The 18,047-nt window shown below is 38.7% G+C and overlaps 1 protein-coding gene across 1 annotated transcript in view; it reads right to left on the reverse strand.

The window, feature by feature from the left end:
* OSBPL11 (oxysterol binding protein like 11) overlaps positions 1 to 18,047 on the reverse strand; it is a gene marked incomplete at its 5' end in the record, with an annotated part of 37,950 nt that overhangs the window by 5,502 nt on the left and 14,401 nt on the right. The window contains 9 exons of the mRNA XM_083864880.1: positions 1,273 to 1,459; positions 2,857 to 3,355; positions 4,462 to 4,602; positions 6,596 to 6,741; positions 10,708 to 10,909; positions 14,608 to 14,790; positions 15,529 to 15,608; positions 16,403 to 16,578; positions 17,647 to 17,715. Of these exons, the coding sequence (XP_083721006.1) occupies positions 1,273 to 1,459; positions 2,857 to 3,355; positions 4,462 to 4,602; positions 6,596 to 6,741; positions 10,708 to 10,909; positions 14,608 to 14,790; positions 15,529 to 15,608; positions 16,403 to 16,578; positions 17,647 to 17,715 (1,683 nt within the window). The remainder of the gene's footprint in view (positions 1 to 1,272; positions 1,460 to 2,856; positions 3,356 to 4,461; positions 4,603 to 6,595; positions 6,742 to 10,707; positions 10,910 to 14,607; positions 14,791 to 15,528; positions 15,609 to 16,402; positions 16,579 to 17,646; positions 17,716 to 18,047) is intronic.

The following is an 18,047-nucleotide window of genomic DNA, read 5'->3' on the forward strand; positions in this document are numbered from 1 at the left end:
AAACCTGCAGGGAATCTCCAGGGCAAGGGGGGAAAGCTCATAGCCAGCTCACAGCAGGAGACAGCTGCCAGGACTTCTGTCACACCATAGTCCAGCAGCTCAAACCTAAATTAACTTCATGAGAAATATCTTTAAAAACCCAGACTGATAAGTATATGCTGTTCACACAGTTTTCCATTACAAAAATTTAAGATTTGTTGAAAAAGAACATGAGCAATAAAAGCACATTTACAATATTTTTTGTGGACGTTAAGAAGTGCTAACAATTACTGAAAACAGCAGACAGAGCAGCTGACAAGCAAGCAGCGTTATGTTTGTGCTGCTTCTCCTGTGACTTCCACACCTCACCAAAGCTATTACACATGGTGGAGTCCCTGTCCTCCCCCCAAGAGATCTCTGAAAAGGCTGAACCCACAGGATCAGCAGAGATCAGCCTGGTCAGAACTCTGCAGTTACTTCTTCAAAACTTTAACAGCTTGATTTTTTCCAAGCGTTGCGTAGTAACAAGACAATATTGACATCAAGTATTTTAATCTCAATCTCAAAATTACTGCCTCTGCTCAGCTGAAAGCAAACAAAGTTACACCACTCACTACTGAGGTGCAGTATTGAACTACTCCATTAAACTCTCATTACCTGTATTTCTCCAGGTTGCATTGCTCTGACACACAACCACTGCCAGCACTGCAGACCATAGTATCTGCCTGAACCTGCACTAATGATAAAAAACTGCTGGCAGTTATTTGTAATCTTGGCATGACTGATACGTGTCTAGCTGTCCATCATCATTATCCTCTATTTCATCCAGCTAAAGAGGTACAGGACCAGGGAGCCATCATCCAGCTGAGGTCTAATAACACGGGTCACTCTACAAAAAAATCCATACCATTGCCATAGCAACTCCTGTGTGCTCTGAGTAACCATGACAACAGTGCTGCTTCCCATCAAGAGATTCTTTTGGCAATGTCCAATCATCACCATGTCAAATTTTCAATAGTTACAGTACCTTGAACAGATCTCTCTTTAAAAAGCCTCTACATCTGTGACTAACTTCAGAGAGACAGATAACAAAACAGTTTCCAAATTAAATCACTGAAGTAAAAACTACATCCTCTTATGACACAAGAGTAGTTATTGCAAAATAAGTAATGGAAAAAACCCCAAATGATATGTCACTTTTTCATATTGCACCAAGTGAAACAGAATTACATGTAAGCTTCAGTTCTCTGAAAGTGAGATCAATCTCATTTCAAACAAACAAAATGTTCTCACCGATGCAATTTGCCACCGTAGAAGGGTTTGGTGTGAAAGTTAATACTTGCAGAATACCCAGTTTTTGCACAGTTAATGTTGACTTTTCCTCCCAGCTCTACCCAAGGGACAGTTAAAATGGAGCGGGCATATGCACAGGGCAGAGAGAAGGTGTATTCTTCTCCATGTTCCAAGAGATGTAAGACACCTGTGTGAAGAAATACAAGAATCTGTAAACCAGTAACATTTCAAAAAAGGTCAAACAAGTTGTTGAAACAAATAGTCAATACTCCATCTGGCTACTTTTCCTCATAGCCCCTCACATGAGAAAAGAAAATTAAAAAGCTCACACAAGAGTGACGTTTATTAGATTTTAGATACCAACATTTTCCCGGAAGTATCAACTTGAATAATGTGCATTTAAGTCTCTTTTGGGAAAAGACATTTATCTCAATAATACTGTTGCATAAAGTACAATTCCACGCTATGCACATACTTTTCAGCAGTGCATATAAGGGCTGGTCACTCTCTTACTGATGGCTCTGGAGCACAGCAAGATAAGACTTATGCTTACAAAAGGAAATAACAAATTAATTCCCTGAACTGCAGATCCTGAGGAAAGCTAATACTCCTGCTTTCCTTTTCTATAATACACCTTACCCAATCTAAAGGCAAGTAGCAGAAACAATTCTCCTTACTGCACCTCTCTGCCAAGATAAACCCAACCCCTTCCTGGCAATAACTTTTGCACTAAATGTCAAAAATCTCATTAAATACTAGATTTTTTTCTTTGGGTTTTAAGATTAGTGGGTTTGATTTCTATAAAGAAACCAAAACCACAAGCTCTCCCCTCTTGCCCTCACAAGAACACAGCACATCTAACTGCTGGCACCTCTGGAGCACAGTACCCTGGGGTGTCTGAAATCAGCACAAACAACACGGGAAATTCTGAAAAAAAGTTATGATTTGAGAAATGTCCCACAAGAGACATCAACTTCAGAATTACCTCTCTAGCCAAAGACGTGCCTTTCACATACCCTGGCATTCCCTTGGTCATTCCCTTGTCCAGAGTGTAGTTTATATGCAAGTACCTGGAATCTCCAGGTACTAGACAAAATACACAGGGGACAAATACAGAGTGGGAGAGGCTGTCTCATCTTGTGCAGTAAATACTAATAGCTACAGGAAAATTACAATTTGAGGGCAGCTACCCTTGTGTCTCCCCAAAGGATCCAATTTTTCGAGTTAAAGAAAATCAAAATGTGCATAGGAAGATTAAGCGCAATACAGAGAAATCCAACATTTCCAGTTAATAAATGTCTGATGCAAATTAATTCATAAATATCAGGTTGCATCACAGTAACTGACCTTTGGCTTAAAAGTCAGTATTTTATTTCCAAATATAATCCTAATTTTTGCCAAAGCGTAAACCTTTCTATTTTTTCCTTCCATATGAAAATTTGCTGTTTACAATGACAACTTGTATCTTTTGAATACAACATCAACATTGCTATCAAATTAATATTAAAACTTTTAATATTAAAATATTTTAGATTAAATTTTAACAAACTTCCAAAAAGAACAAAGCACAGAATTTACACTTACCCTCGCCAACCATCGTCACTCCTATCGACATCCCTAGGAATTTACTTTTTGTCCAGACATGGGCATTGACACACATGTTCCTCTCCACACACTCAGCATAAAACCCTGAGACAGGAGGATGGTGGGACACTTGCTCAGCTACGAATTTCACCGTGTAATAGTCCGGCTCTGCTTGGCCATCCGGGTCTTTAGGCAGAGTTCCTTGCTCCGAGGGGCAGTGAGCAGAGGAGTTGGCGCCAGCATCGGCGGCCACGTTGCTCTTGGGCATCCTCCAGGAGCAGTGGAAGGTCTCCCCGATGATGGGGTTGTAGGGTTTCTTGGCAATGGCTCCCTTGCGGCCCTCGTGGAAGGAGGTGAGGTAATACTCCACAAAGCGGATCATCCTCTCCTCGGGGCTGCTGCCGCTCGTGATGGCGATGAAGAGGTCGGGGTGCGACATGAAGTCCGCGTACATCTCCAGCAACGACCGCTTCTCCAGAATGAAGGTGGGAAGAACCACCTGAAAAGAAAAGCCATAAGGCCATAAGGAAAACAGAGACAGGCATTTTATAAGAGGAGTCCTTGGGAGGAGGATTCTGTCCTGTTTGGGACACCACACTTCCAGCGTGCACTTTTTTGGTTCCTCTTGTAAGATGTGAGCAAAATACAGTGATCAGAAGTTCCAGGAAAACAATTTACAAGGAGAAAAAAGCCCAGTGAGTACTAATAGGACTAAAGAGATTGAAAGGAACTGAGCATCAGGTAAAAAACCCCAAAAACATGAAAGAACTGCAAAGAGATAATGTGCCCATATACCTGTGAAAGAGAAACCAGCATGAAGGAACTCGGACTACAGCAAAGAAGGTTCAGAGCAGAAGTTAGGAAAGGTATTGTCTAATGGAGTTTTTCCTCATTCCATGCTACTGTAAAATCCATTTTTTGATTTCAAAGTGCCTAGTGCTTACGGCAAGAAGTCTTTACAGGAATTAATTAAACATAAGCTGGTGGCATCCTGATTTTCCCAGATTTGCTGCCCAAGTTGTCTAAAAGCACCTGAGTGTCAATTTTTCCAAGCTGCTTGCTTTTGAGATCTGCACTCAAGTGTTAAATCCAGTTCTCTCCAGTGTAACTTTGTTCTTGCCTGCTTGTGAGCAAACACAGAAATGAGAATAGGCAAGAAGCTTAAACAGTCATCTAAAGATAGATAAGGGGGAACCAAAAGAAAACGTCTTTTCAGAAGCAGCATGAGCACAGGTGTAGGGTTATACAAGTTGTGTGGAAAAGCATTATCATAATAGAAGAGAGATCGTGGAAGGAAAGCAGAAAGAAAAATATGAGAAGGCTGCAGAAAACAGCATGAAAAGAATAAGGTGCAAACACTGGACAGACAACAGTCCATTACAGGAAAGGAACAAAAACACAGTAGAAAATACAAAAAGAAGGTGATAGAAAAGATAAAATCAGCACATTTCACCTAAACCTGTCTCAGTCTGGGATATCAAATCTTGGGACCTAAAGTTGCTACTGGTCACTTTCATACTAAACTCAATACTTTTCAATACAGGAGTTGAGTTTTAAATGACACTTCACTTTTACTTCACTTTAAATGACACTTCAGTTACTTACTCGTGTTAAGTCCATGCCAAGTTTCAGCTGAGACAAAAGATGCAAGATAACACTGCGCTGCTCTTCCACTGCTCCCAGATCATCTTCTTTATCATCACAGATATCCTCCAGCTCCTCATCTGGATTTATTTCTTCAGGTTCCTGGAATAAGAGCCATAAACTTAGCTCAAAGATGTAACTGGCCAGACACTATTCAAAAAGGACTTCATATTATATTTAATTGTCCATGTATGAAAAAAGACTAAATAAACCCCTGCAGAGAGTTGCACAATGGAATTTACTCCCAAGATAAACATCAGCTAAAGAATTTGAACAGATATAAAGATAACTCAGTGCAGATTCCATCTGGAGGATTCAGGCTCAGACCCCTCTCACACAGGTCATGGAAAAAAAGAAAAAAGCTTGAAAGAAAATCCTGTAAGTTTTGTGCGTTCACAGAATGTCAAGCATGTAACAGACACACTGAAATAGCAAAGCAAAAGCTAGCAGCAAAATTCCAACTACCTCAATAATCCCCTCCACCTCCACACTACTTTAGCCTTCCCAGTGTTGCTGTCACTACTCCAAAGGCTGTATCAGACTGTAGTTCCAAGTTCCAGGACTACCATCATGTCTGGTATCTACAAGCTGCGCTTCACAAGCATTATCATGTTGCTGTGAGTGCAAATATGTAACAGTGAAAGAAAAAAAGTAACTTGAAGTAGTTTCAATTAAATAACAAAACCCCAGGCACAGGAAGCTGCAGGTGCCGGTGTCTGTGTAGCTAAAGCAGACAGACTAGAAATTGTATCTGCACCGTTTTAACAACCACCACAAAGCAAGCAGAGAGTGATACACTTCAGGCAGGAGGGATGGTGGCATTCCTAGGGCTCTGAGCTGCATCCTCCTGGGGCAAACAGCTGGAGGGAGGCAGATGCAGAGGGGAGAGGCACTGAATGCCATGGGAAGGCAGCAATATGCCTCTGCCTAAGCAAAGCTCTTTGTCCTGGAGCAGCTGCCCTGCCTCAAGGCAGATTTACGAACAGCCACCAAAATGTCAGCCACCAAAAGTGGGAACCAAGCCCTTAAACAGAGCTCAAATCCTGATGAGAAGTGCAGTATCACAGAGGTGACTCCTTTCCAAGGATGCTATGCTGTTCTGCTCTCAGAAATAAGGGAGCTGGAAATACTTACAGGGTGTGATAACACTAGTCATATCTCACATACATTAAGTACTCAAACTGTGACTAGCTTAATAATTCAAAGGAAGGAATTAAGTGATTTCGTTGAAAGCTCACAGTTTTGTTTCATCTTTTCTTTTTTATAACTTAATAGTTACTACTCTCAACCATTTAAGAATCTATAAATGATAGCAACTGAAAAAAATCCTTTCCATTTCGATTTTGCTCAAAGACAGACCAGTGCTATTGCAGAGACATAAAACAGCACATTATCTTTTCACAGTTACATAGTCTCAGGCAAACAACTGTGTGAAACCAACTAGCATAAAGAGGATGTAATTATGATTTTCTAGCTTAGTTAGGAAAACATGTTCATCATAATCCCTGCTGGTTTTTATTTCAGTGTTTTGTAATTCAAATCCATTTTGTCAGTTATAATGATACAGTCTGTAGCTGAAAACGATACAGACTGTAACTGTATTTCAAATGCATTAAGCCACCCTGCAGTCAAATGATGAGACTTGCTCAGATTAAAAAAATCAAATGCAACAAGACCTAGAAAAGAAAGGGAAATGTAATAGCTGAAGGCCAGCAATTTCATCTTTTGTCTGCTTAGGCAGTTCTTCCTGGGCCTATTTTGAGAGTGTCATGAATTTCAGTTAGGCAGCATTCCCTTGCACTTTATCTAAAACAAGCAAATAATGAAGTTCAAAAAACCTATTTCAATGCCTTGCATTACTACCCCAATTGGCTCCCTCCACTTGACAGCAAGTTACATAAAGCAGCAAAAATCTGTTGAATAAACAAGGCAGAGAGTTTCATTTACTGCAACCATCCTCACTCCTCCTCCTCCACAGCTAACCAAAAGTATGAGAGTAATTGCCATTAAATCATTTTAACATAATACAATTGAAACATTTACAGGTATTCCTCCGAATAATTCCCCACAGAAATGGGATGTCACATTACCTTACCCTTGTTAGCTGGCAGGGCTCTGCAATGGACTGCTCTTCTCTGACAGATGCTGGCTTGTTTATCTCTGCTGGGAAATTCTGAGCTGCTCCATTTTTGAAGTGGTTTGCCAGGGAGATCTTCGGTTCCAACCAACTGATTGTCGTTCCTGAAGCAAAGGAAAGTTTGCGCTGAAGCTTGCTCATCCTCTGCAGGGTCAGGAAATAGCAGTTTCCAACAAAAGAACTATTTTTTATGGAATAAGCTGAAAGCAGCCAATTCCTCCTGCAGCCAATGCCTCCAGCAGCCACCAAACAAAGGTGGTGCAATGAGACACCACCTTCAGTGATCATTAGCACAAACACTGGGATTGGCAAGCTGTAATACATGCAACTTGGACTGGAGAAACTAGTTGGTGTCATGAAAGGTGTAATCAGACACTACAGGAGGAGCCCAGTATCATGGGAATGTTAAGCAGCCCTTACACGTTTCTTTAACTGGTACTAAAATTTAAAAAAAACCAAACCGAACAGCTTTCCACATATCAGCTTCTAAAACCCAGCTCTGTTCTAGACTAAGACCTAAAGCAGAAATTTTGTTGCCACTCTTTTCTCTGGAGAGGGTGCTTGTCTCTTCTCAGCTGCAGAGAAGGCAGGCACACACTGCTGAATAAATAATAGCTCTCTCTCTCTCTCTCTCAAAAAAAAAAAAAAAAAAGGAAAAAAAAAAAAAAAACAAAACAAAAACAAAACAAGAAAGCCAAAAAAAATACAAATAAACAAAAAAGATAACACTGAAAAACCAAACCAACCAAACAAACAAAAAAAAACCGGCAGGGTTTGGAAAGCTATTACCCACCTGATGATTCCAGCATCTCTAGTTACTCCCAGTTAATTTATCAGAACGGGTCGGGTTCCACATTAATAATACAAATGTTCCATTCTTTTTCAAAGGTTAATAAATATATGGGTTCAGTAAACTGATTCCAATCAGTTTTTACTGTAGAATACACAAACCGACAAACCATCTTGGCTGGGTTGCAAAGACAGAAATTATTAGGAAATCTAAATTTCTACCACCAGATAGCAGTTCCCTGTGCTATACTATGATACCTATTCTACAGTTTCTGTTGTCTCTTCCCATATGATACACAATCCTCTATTTCCAGACCCCTGTCACTTGCAACTAGGTCACCTCCTCAACCAAAACAGGCAGAGTAAGCTTAATTCAGATAAACAGTAGCATTTCCACCAGGAACATACTGGGGCAGGAAAAAAGTTCAGCTTTGCTATTGAGACAAGACAACTTTTCCACAGCCAGATAGCTTATTTCCATCATCCATTACTCATTAATCCACTACATCATAAGAAACAAGAATTCCTGACCACACTAAATTAAAGCTATTTAAACAGAAGCTTCAAGGTAGTAAAAAACCAAGATGCTCAGAATGTTGCTGTCACACCTTTTTGAAAAGATTTTACTTGTATTAAAAATCTCTCCCTGACATCTGCTTTCTAAGCTGTAACTTTCAATACAATAATCTCTAACTGCATGTTCTAGGCTGCATTTAATCTACACTCACTGCCTCTGTATTAGCTTGAATTTACTCAACAGCTTCCATTCAATATTTTCTATCACCTACACCTAAAATAACCTTATTTATTGTATTTTCTGTTTAATTTTTGCTGTTAAGAGGGTATTTTTGCAAGATTTGAGCTACCAGCTGTGTTTTAACTTTTGTGAATGGACAAGATACCATCTTAAGACTTCTCTTCCACTGGAAAAGCATATACAAATTTGCTCTCAGCTATTTTGCATAGGCACAAGCCATTCTCCTCACTTGTGACATTCTCCTCCTCTAGAGTCTTCACCAATTTCTTTTTAAACAGTTGTCAGCACTTCCTCTCTGGTACAGGGCAGACCTCTTGAGTTTTCACTTCCTACATTTTTCTTCAAGAGTTGCAAATCGTTGTTGCACACCACTTGCAACTGGAATTTAGGAAAAGTCAATAGGTGAAATAGGTTTCTTGTTAACCTTTAAGTTTATGATTCAGAATACACTTCAATGTGTTAGGGCAATATTTTCAGTCTTTTGCTTGTTCTGGGGTTTTTTTGTTCATTGGGGTTTTTTGTCATCTAACCATCTATAGCAAACTGGCATTCTTACATTATTTCCAGTCCTTGGTTTTTAAGCCTGGCTCCACCAGTTGAACCAGAAGTATCCCTCCTTAGTCAAGAGGAGAAATCTAAGCTAAATGGATTTAAAAAAAAAATTTTAAAAGTTCTTGGCAACCCTTGAAAGGAACAAATCTATTACAGTGTCTTGAAAAAGGCCACAGCAGGGGGGAGATGGAAGGCTGCAGACACACGCATTCTTTTAATGGTCTCTTTTTAACTCTGGCCCCAGTAATGCATCATCCAATCTGCTGATCCTCTCTTCTCCATCATCTCCCCAGGATATCACCAGAAATCTTCAAGATTTGGACATTTTCAAGCAGTATTTTTAGATTTGGCCATAACAGGCAGATATCAACTGAATAGCAGTCAGCGAATTAGGCTTTTCCCTGCATGGTTTAAAAATTAAAAACCTACACCACTTGTCAAAAAAAACCCAAACCAAAACTATCTTCTAAAGTTATTACAGTGGTGCTCATTGGACCCTACTTATGTCCCCAGATACGAGTCAAAAAATCATCTTAGTAGTGCATATGTGAAAATGGCAAAACAAAAATACATCTGATGTGCATCTCCCACAGTTATGCATCAACAGTCAAAAAATCCACAGAGAATAGGAAGAGTTCTTTCAGCACAACCTCAGAGTTCAGACAAGTATCTGAAGAGTTGCCAACCAGTTTTTTGTGTTTAAAATGAAATTTTGAACTGAAATACAGCAAAAAAAAAAAAAATCAATCTATTAATATATTCTCTTTTAATGCCTCTGGTGATTTCAGAATCATAAACACTTTTTATATAGTTTTAATACTTTTATATAACATTTTTTCATCTTGGAAGCTAAATTAATTACAACTCTGAAATAATACGCCCTGGCAAAGCAGGCACCACAAATATGAGACTATGGGACAGATAAGGAGAGAGTCAAAGTATGTACTTTGTGAGAGAGAGACAACTGTGTACTCTGTTACATACTTACTGTATCTACTGATCTGTTGTGTGTGAAGCATTTGAAGTTCCTATAAACCTCACAAAAAGCCACAAAGTAAACACATGAAAAAAGGCACAATAAGATGCCAGAAGAATTTACAAACAACCATGACCACATTCAGTTCCATACACTGCACAAAAATCAGGTAGAACAATTCCACTAAGCTCTTACTTGCATAGAAGTGATCAGTTGTGCAGATGTGGCAACGTATTTGTCTGCTGCCTGTCAATGCACATATTCCACACTCATGAGCAGGTTGGGGGGTTTTTATTTCTTTGTTGGGGTGGTCAGTTGTTTATTAAAAGAGATTCTATTTTTCTCAACCTTTAAGCAATTTTCATTGCTTACAAGTCCATTCTGGCATCAGAACAGAATACAACACTTGTCTTTAGACCATGGTTGAGACTAAGGCAGTAACTCAAAACAAGAATACTGATATTTAAACAATATTAATAACAACCAGTGCAAACTTAAGAGTTTTGTATTTTAATGATTAATTGGAAATGGAAGCTACACATATATAAATATTTATAATAGGCATTCAGTGTGCAAAAAAAGAACTTAAAGAGAATGACATTTGACGGAGTTGTAGTGGACACTACATATCCTAGAATCTGCAAACCCATAAAATTCCTCCACTACTATTACAGTTATATCCCAAAGGCAGCCTTTGTGTTGGGGTGCCTTATGTAGTTTATTCTGTTGTGAGATGTTGTACCACAATTAGATGTTATGTTTATGCAGCTGCTGCCACAGACTCCCTGATAGAATAAATGTTTTAAAAATATATATATATTCAACACGCACAGAGTTCCACCTAACACAAACAAGTTGGGGTCTGGAAAAATTCACAAGAAACCAGACAGTCAGCAGTTTCCTTTGCCCATGTTCTAGTGGAACTAACATTTTTGCAAGAAGGAAGGAATTTGTATTTGTTACAGAGTTCTGCACTCTGTGAGCACCTGTACCCACCTGCTGGTAAGGATCCCTTTTGTTGAGAAGCATGTTGTAACTGGAGAATATGGAAACAGTCATTTAAGCAGTTCATGGTTGCCATGGAAGTTGCTTTGAGCATCAACAGGTCCTGATCCAAGGATGTAAGGTGACCGGAGGCAGGAAGGCATTCTATGCTCCTGATCAAGTCTCTCTGCTGGCCCTCAGCCTGAGACATCATCTGTCAAACAAAACAGTCACTTATCAGGTGGTGGAGTGTTGTGTGTTCAGCTGTGCATACAGAGGATCCCAAATGGTTTCAAGACAAAAATAAAACTACAAGGTAACATATATATGTAACATTAACTGTACTTTTTTTTTCTTGACTCTGAGAACTATTACTATTACAGAGTTTTTAAATGCATCATGAATCTATTCACAAAAATATATGGCACTTTATTAACAAGCAAAAGAATATCAAAGTGACTTTGAAAAGAAAGGTAAAGAAGAATTTGAACAAGACACTCGTTGTAGTAAATATCAAACACTTTCATGCCTAGTTGATAGGGATGGGGATAAGGGGGGAATTGCAGGGTTACAAATACATGAAAAATATAAAAGCTAAAATTCTAAGGTCTCTCCCACATGCACTCTACATGAGAAGTGATTAAGCTCTGTGTTCTGCAGAGCCTGGAATAGGATCTACTGTCTGTGGGTACCAAGATTTTTTCACTCCCTACAATCAGAGGTCCAGTACTTTAACAGAGAAGACCTGCATTCCTCATTTTGGCTCAAACCATAAAAGATCTTCATTTAATGTCTGCACTAACACCACACTGATTATCACTATCTCAGCATTTACTTCGCAGGGAGGGAAGAAAAGCCAACAGGATTTTCACCTTAATTCTGTATTCAAATTGCAGCTGTCCTGTCCAGTTGTCCTTGTTCCCCTTGCTCTCCTCCAAGCTCCTTTCCTCCTTCACACATAGCTCCACACCCCTAAATCACAGAATCTGCAACAGCACATCTGCCCACATGAGGTACAGGGGCAAAGCATATCAGCCATCAGGCAGGACATTCCTCCTGATACTCACAGAAACAAAATACTGATTTTGAATCACAGGGATGAAAGCAAATTCCTACACATACTTATCTCTTTTCTGGGGAGGAACAACAAACAGCATCCATGTAACTGGACAGCACTACTCTGCAATCACTGTGTTCTGGTAGTGGAGGAAAATGTAAGGACAGATCAATTTAGCAGAGCAGCAACAGAATTTCTTTTAAAAACCTTTAAAGAAACATGCATTTAACTGCTATGGCACTAGGTAGCTTTTTCACTCCAATTATTTAATTCCTAATCCTAGCAGTATCTGACTGATTTTTTTTTTTTCAGTACTACTACCTGCAATCCCTTCCAGGAACTGCTTTTATGTAATACTTAAGGAACATGTACTCATCCAAGTTCATAGTATGTGATCTTTGGAACTTTTAAGGGGCTTGGCTCCATACCATGTGAAGGTGTGAACTTACAGAGCATTGGCTCGTTATAAGTGGCATTAACTGTGCAGAGTCAGCCTTAGCATATACCAAGAGCAACAGGGCAGAAAGCTACTAAAACATTTAGTTATAGATAGCCTTGCCTATGCACACACCAGCTGCTATCACAACATGTGTCTCATTTTTCTCCAGTCACAAACGTGATAGAAGTCTTTGTGTGCAGTTTTTCTCTAACTTTGAAAAAGTGTGTTGGCTTAAAAAGAAGCCCCCACAAAAATCTCACAGATAATTTGTTGACAAATCACCACAATCCTTCTGGTGACCTTTACTGTTAGTAATTCACCATGTGGTAGGCCCCAAGTACTTCATTCCAGGATCAGGTCAGACAATAGGACAAGCCATGCTATGCTTAGCCATGAAGCTCAAATAAGCACATCTTTCCTTTCAAAGAACACACTTCAAACAGTCCTAGGGTTTTTCCTAATTATACACTCAGCTTTGGGGGAGGGGGGGGTGGAAATGGTGCTAGGAGAAGAAAAGCACACCAACTAAAAATCCAAAATCCTGGAAAAATACACAGGCTATTCTTCTCACTTTGCAAACACAAAGACACCTGCATTTAGTGCAAGTTAGCAAAAAGATCTTCTTAAACCTCTTGCTTTGCACAGTAACCACATCAGCATCATGACACATATTCAGCCAAGAACAAGGAGCAGTTAAAGGGAAAGGGACTGACAAGGAGACCCAGGTATAGTGCAGTGCACAGGGAAAACCAAAGAAAGTCATAATGTAGCAGATTCTTTGAAAGAAGTTGCTCTTTCCACAGCTTTTCAAAGTGCATTTCTAAGTATTCAAGCTGTACCATGCTCAGGCAAGTACCTGCCGTTCAGTACTTTAATTATATCTAAAAAATCCTAGGCACTGTATCTAACAAGCATTTTAGCTTAGAAAATGCAATCAAACTAACATTCAGAAGAGCCAGTACTACTGAGAATTCTTCCTCTATACAGGTCAAAAGTTTTTAAGTTGATAAATAATCATGCTGTGCCACTAAACTCAGTAGAAATCAAAAGAGCATGAAGAGCTTCCTGTACTCTTCATAATGCCAGGAAAAGTCATTCCACTTTATCCCAATTACAGGATGCAAGCCACTGCTTCAGTTCTCCAGCTCACACATACTCTTGTTTCCTCCCTGAAATTTTGAATGCCATAACAGTGTTTGAAAATTCAAAAAAGTGAAAAAGCAATTTCTGAAACTTTTTCATTTTCCTGAGTACCTGGCAGCACTTCACACATCTCTGCATTAGCACTACAGGAGACTTTACTGCTCTAAGAGGATAAAAACAGGATGGCAGCAATTACCCTTTTGCAAGACATCTGCAAGAACAGTCTGCTGTGGGGAGAGATTCACACTCTAAGGTTTAAAGAGCCAGTTACCTTGTGTAAACTACTGAATAATTACACCTTAGTAGCTGATATAAATCAGGGCACAATGACAGAATGGCACACCAGTGAAACACCCGTTTACTGGAGAACTTACCACAGGGCTCAGGCCACATACTTTAAGGTTAATGAGGCTCACAACACACAGCATTCTTCTATTCCAGTTTGTCTAAGTTCAATTTCTAGCTATTCATGCTCCCTGTATCTTTACTTGCTAAATTAAAAGGACCTCCATTAGAAACTTATTTTTGCCAAGAAATGTATCACAGCACACTAATTATAGTTAAACATTAAAATACTTATTAACATCAATACTACTACTAAATAACACAGGTTTGCAATGTATTATCTTTAGAGAGGCAAGATCCATGCTGGAAATATTCACAAGTCAAAATCAACCAGTAGTCAGTCTGTTTTGTCAGTTAAGATGGAAAGATAATTATTTCTGGATTTTTCTCCCAAAATACACTACACCTGAACATATAGTGAAAAAAGCAGGTGTCTGAATTGCTCTCTGTTCAGTCACATCCATCCCTAGACAATTTCTCTAAATGAATCAGCCTACCAGAAAATGGTATTAGCATTCTGAAATACAATCATGACCAACTTCTCATTAGTAATAAGAGACACAAGCACAGTTTAGTCAGTTCTTCTATAGCTTGACATGGGAATAAAAGTGTAGAACAGGATCACAGCACGTTATATCCCTTAAGGATATTCCCTTGTCACCTGTAGTGCTACAACTTGCAAGGATGAGAACATGGTTTTACCTTCAGCATCAGGATACTATAGCAGAGTACAAAAATCACAGAATATACACCATGTACTTGTACAATTAGCCAGGGCAAGTTACTTATCCTCACACAGCTGTGTGCAAGAATAGCTTAGGACATGCTACTGACAATATATCCAACTAAGAACAGCAGGTTTCTCCACGACCTTACAAGTAACACCACAGCTCTCAAAAATCTGTAAGGGAATTTAAAGCATACAAACCTCTCTAACATCTACAAGGTGATCTGGCTGCATAATGGGAACTCTTTTTCCCGTTGGCAATCTGTGATGTCCAACATTGAAGAAGGAAACTGCATTTTGACTGGGTCTTCTCTGCACACCAGGAGAGTTGGCACTTCCTTGGGATGCAAGAGAGAAGCTGCGAGATTTCAGAGGAGGGTTGTTCTAGTGAATAAATAAGCATATTGAGAAACATTTACAATTAATCCTAATAACCAGCAAATGTTCTAATGTGAAAGATACAGCAGAACAGTTTAATTTTTTATAGAGCAAGGAAAGATGGCAAAGCCCTAATAATGCATTAGTAGCAACTGCTAAATATTTTCCACTGTCTGCTTCTAGCTGCCCTCTTTCATAGTCTAATTAAGAACAATCTGTGAAGTAAGATTGATCAGTAAGTATCACTTCTCTGACTTGAAGATCAGTACTTGATTTGCAACAGCACCAGAAATTGAGTCCTAACAGGTCCTGCAGGGATAGAGCTGACATTTAAAATAATGGAATTTCATTTAGAGCTATTAATTCAACTTATCTCTTACAACAAAACCATCTACAAGATGCTGATTGTAACTTAAACAAGATTTTATTCAGGTATCAGAACAGGTGTTATGGCAATCCAGGAGGTTCTATGAAATATATTATATGCACACCCACCATATGGTTAGCAAATGGAAACAACAGTACTCAGATACAGTGTTGAAGACTTTTTTCTCAAACATGGAATTCATCCTAAATTTATCTGTGGGCTGCTGAGTGCTTTTTAGAAAAAAAGGGGTTAAAGGAAAAAAAAAAAAAGAAAAAAAAAGTAATGTTCCCAAAATGGAAGGGCTTCAATAACACTGAAATTGCATTTGCAACTACTTCTACCACCTGATTTTTTGCCCATGAGAGCATCAGTCATACCTTTCCAATAGCTTCTGTGTGATGCTGTGTGCATATCTGTAGCCTGCTAACCCAGTGCTGCCGCTCTTTAGCATCAGTAGCTAATAAAAGCAAACCAAAAGGATTCTGTTAAATGAAGACATTTCAAAGTATGGGCAAAAACGGCTGCTCAATTCTTAAAAACCACAAGACTAACAGTGCAAAATAATTTATTTTTAATCTAAAACTCATTTGCCTGTAATAGCTATAATGTTAAGTCAAGTTCAACATAAATAATATACACTTTCTTCTTTCTTTATGCTATTTTTAGTATTACAAAATTAATTTAAAAACATCAACAAGCCATAACTGCTCTCACAGATATTGTAATCTAACAACATGAAACATATTCCTGGAACAAGAGCAAGGTATTCCAAATTAGAAAATTACAGCAAGTCTTCAAGATAAGAAATATGCAAAATTATTAGCCTAGATTTCTGCAGCCTACAAAATCAGAGAATGGGCTTTTATAACCACCATAAGGTGGCTAACAAACCAAATGTTAGGAATAATTAAATTCTCTGTGAGCATCACCACAGTACTGCTACTACAATGATTTAGAAAACTTTGAATCAGTAGAATTTAAGGACACCAAACATGTAGATTAAACCCCATTCTACACATATGAAATCTTCTGAAGGTCATCAAACCCAAACATTATGGAACTATCCATAAATACAGACCATTTCTAGCTGAACAGTGGGATGCAGGTTTTGCACATAATTTTCAAGGCAGCTCTTTACCAACCAGGTTCTCTTGCTTTGGCCCTGCAGCCAAGCCCAGCCAAGCAGCCCCAGGTGAGAGCCAGGACTGTCCTCTAGTGGAAGGATCCCCTGCCCAAGAATCCAGGTCCTACCTCTTAGTTTATACTGCTCCCCGCTGGCAGCATTGACTGTGAAGGTGTGAGAGTCTTCATCACTGGGGGAAATGACAGCTCCAGCCAGCTGCAGGGTACCTCTGGGCTTCAGATGTCTAGACTGCTCATTCACAAAGTACTCCAGCAGGCCAGCATCATTGTTTAACACAAAATACCTGCAAGGATAACAAGGTAAATACACCAAATAAAACCAGCTCCTTTTCTTTTTTCTTTTTTTTTTTTTTTTTTTTGTGCAGGTGGTGGTACTGGGGGAAGTCAATACTCTCCTTACAAGTTCGCACAGATAGGATTGGGACTAAAAGACTTGTGTCAGAAAAACCCCTAAACATGTGAATTATGTCCCCAAGATGGCACAAAAATTAATCTCTTGCTGTTTTTTTTCTCAGAGTGCAGGAACAGAACAACATGCCCACAGAAGAACATCATCGCAAAATTTGGAAAAATCAAAAATGATATCCTGAATAATTAAGGCTTAACACATTCTTAAATTATATACATTAAACATCCCCAGGTAGAAAGGAGTTGAGATGCAAAATCATAAAACTGAAGTAATTCCAGATTTTATTTTTTTTAATGGAACTGGACATTATGCTTTAACTTTCACTTGAGTTTAATGCTGAGTATGTTGACATGAGTCATTCCATGCCAGAGGCAGCACAAGCGGCACAATGTGGTTCACTAAGGACTTGTCTCTCCAACATTAATTTCATTACACTGTGCTGCTCCAGGAACAGCATTTAACAAGAAACCTGACCAGAGAATTTCACCTGAGAGAGAAAATCAAGTTATTCCAGGGGAGACTACATTCTGGGGAAAGGGAAAAGCCTGCTTGAGTTTGAATTTACAGTAATGAAGTCTTAATTTTTTTAAGTGATAGCATTAGTTGGCACAAAGGTGAAGACAGCAAAAACCACAAAATAATATACTTTTAATGGAAAAGGAGAAAAAACCTAATGCTTTTTACACAGATTAACATAGTTATAAGCAAGTAAATGAGTTAATTGGTTTATATTGCCTATGCCTTTTTTATATTCATGCCTTAATACAAATATTATTCATCCACACATTATGAGCTTAATCTATATTGAGAAAAGCATTATATTTTTGCATAAAGTTTGCCTACTAGAAAAAGGGAAACCTAAGTATTATTAAAAAAATCTGAAAGATGTTTATTTGGATGCTGCAGAGACCAACATTACTAAAAAGCACCATAAAAGACTTACCGATATTGCCAACCAGTGACAAGATTGGTGTATTTCATTAAGTAGCCACAAATATTTTCCATGTGATCACTATCAAAAGAGAGAGAAAAGCAATCAGACAATACCAAACACATTTTAGATCCTCCCAGCTTCTGACCATCTTTATTCTCAGGAGATGAATTTTATGCTCATTTTTAGAATGGCACTATGAATTCAATAAAGCTACATTTACAGATTTTCCAGAATTTTCCAGCCTTGTTCCTAAAATAGTTTCTTATGGCAATTTAACCAGACTTACTGAATTCCAAATAATTTTAAATCATAATTAGCTGCACCAATACACCAGGCACTTCTAGACACATTTTTACACATTTCATGTAATTAAAAACTTTGTATCCATGCTGCTTCTGGTTCCTGCTCTC

Source organism: Zosterops lateralis (assembly GCF_965231275.1).
Source record: "Zosterops lateralis genome assembly, chromosome: 7".
NCBI lineage: Eukaryota > Metazoa > Chordata > Aves > Passeriformes > Zosteropidae > Zosterops > Zosterops lateralis.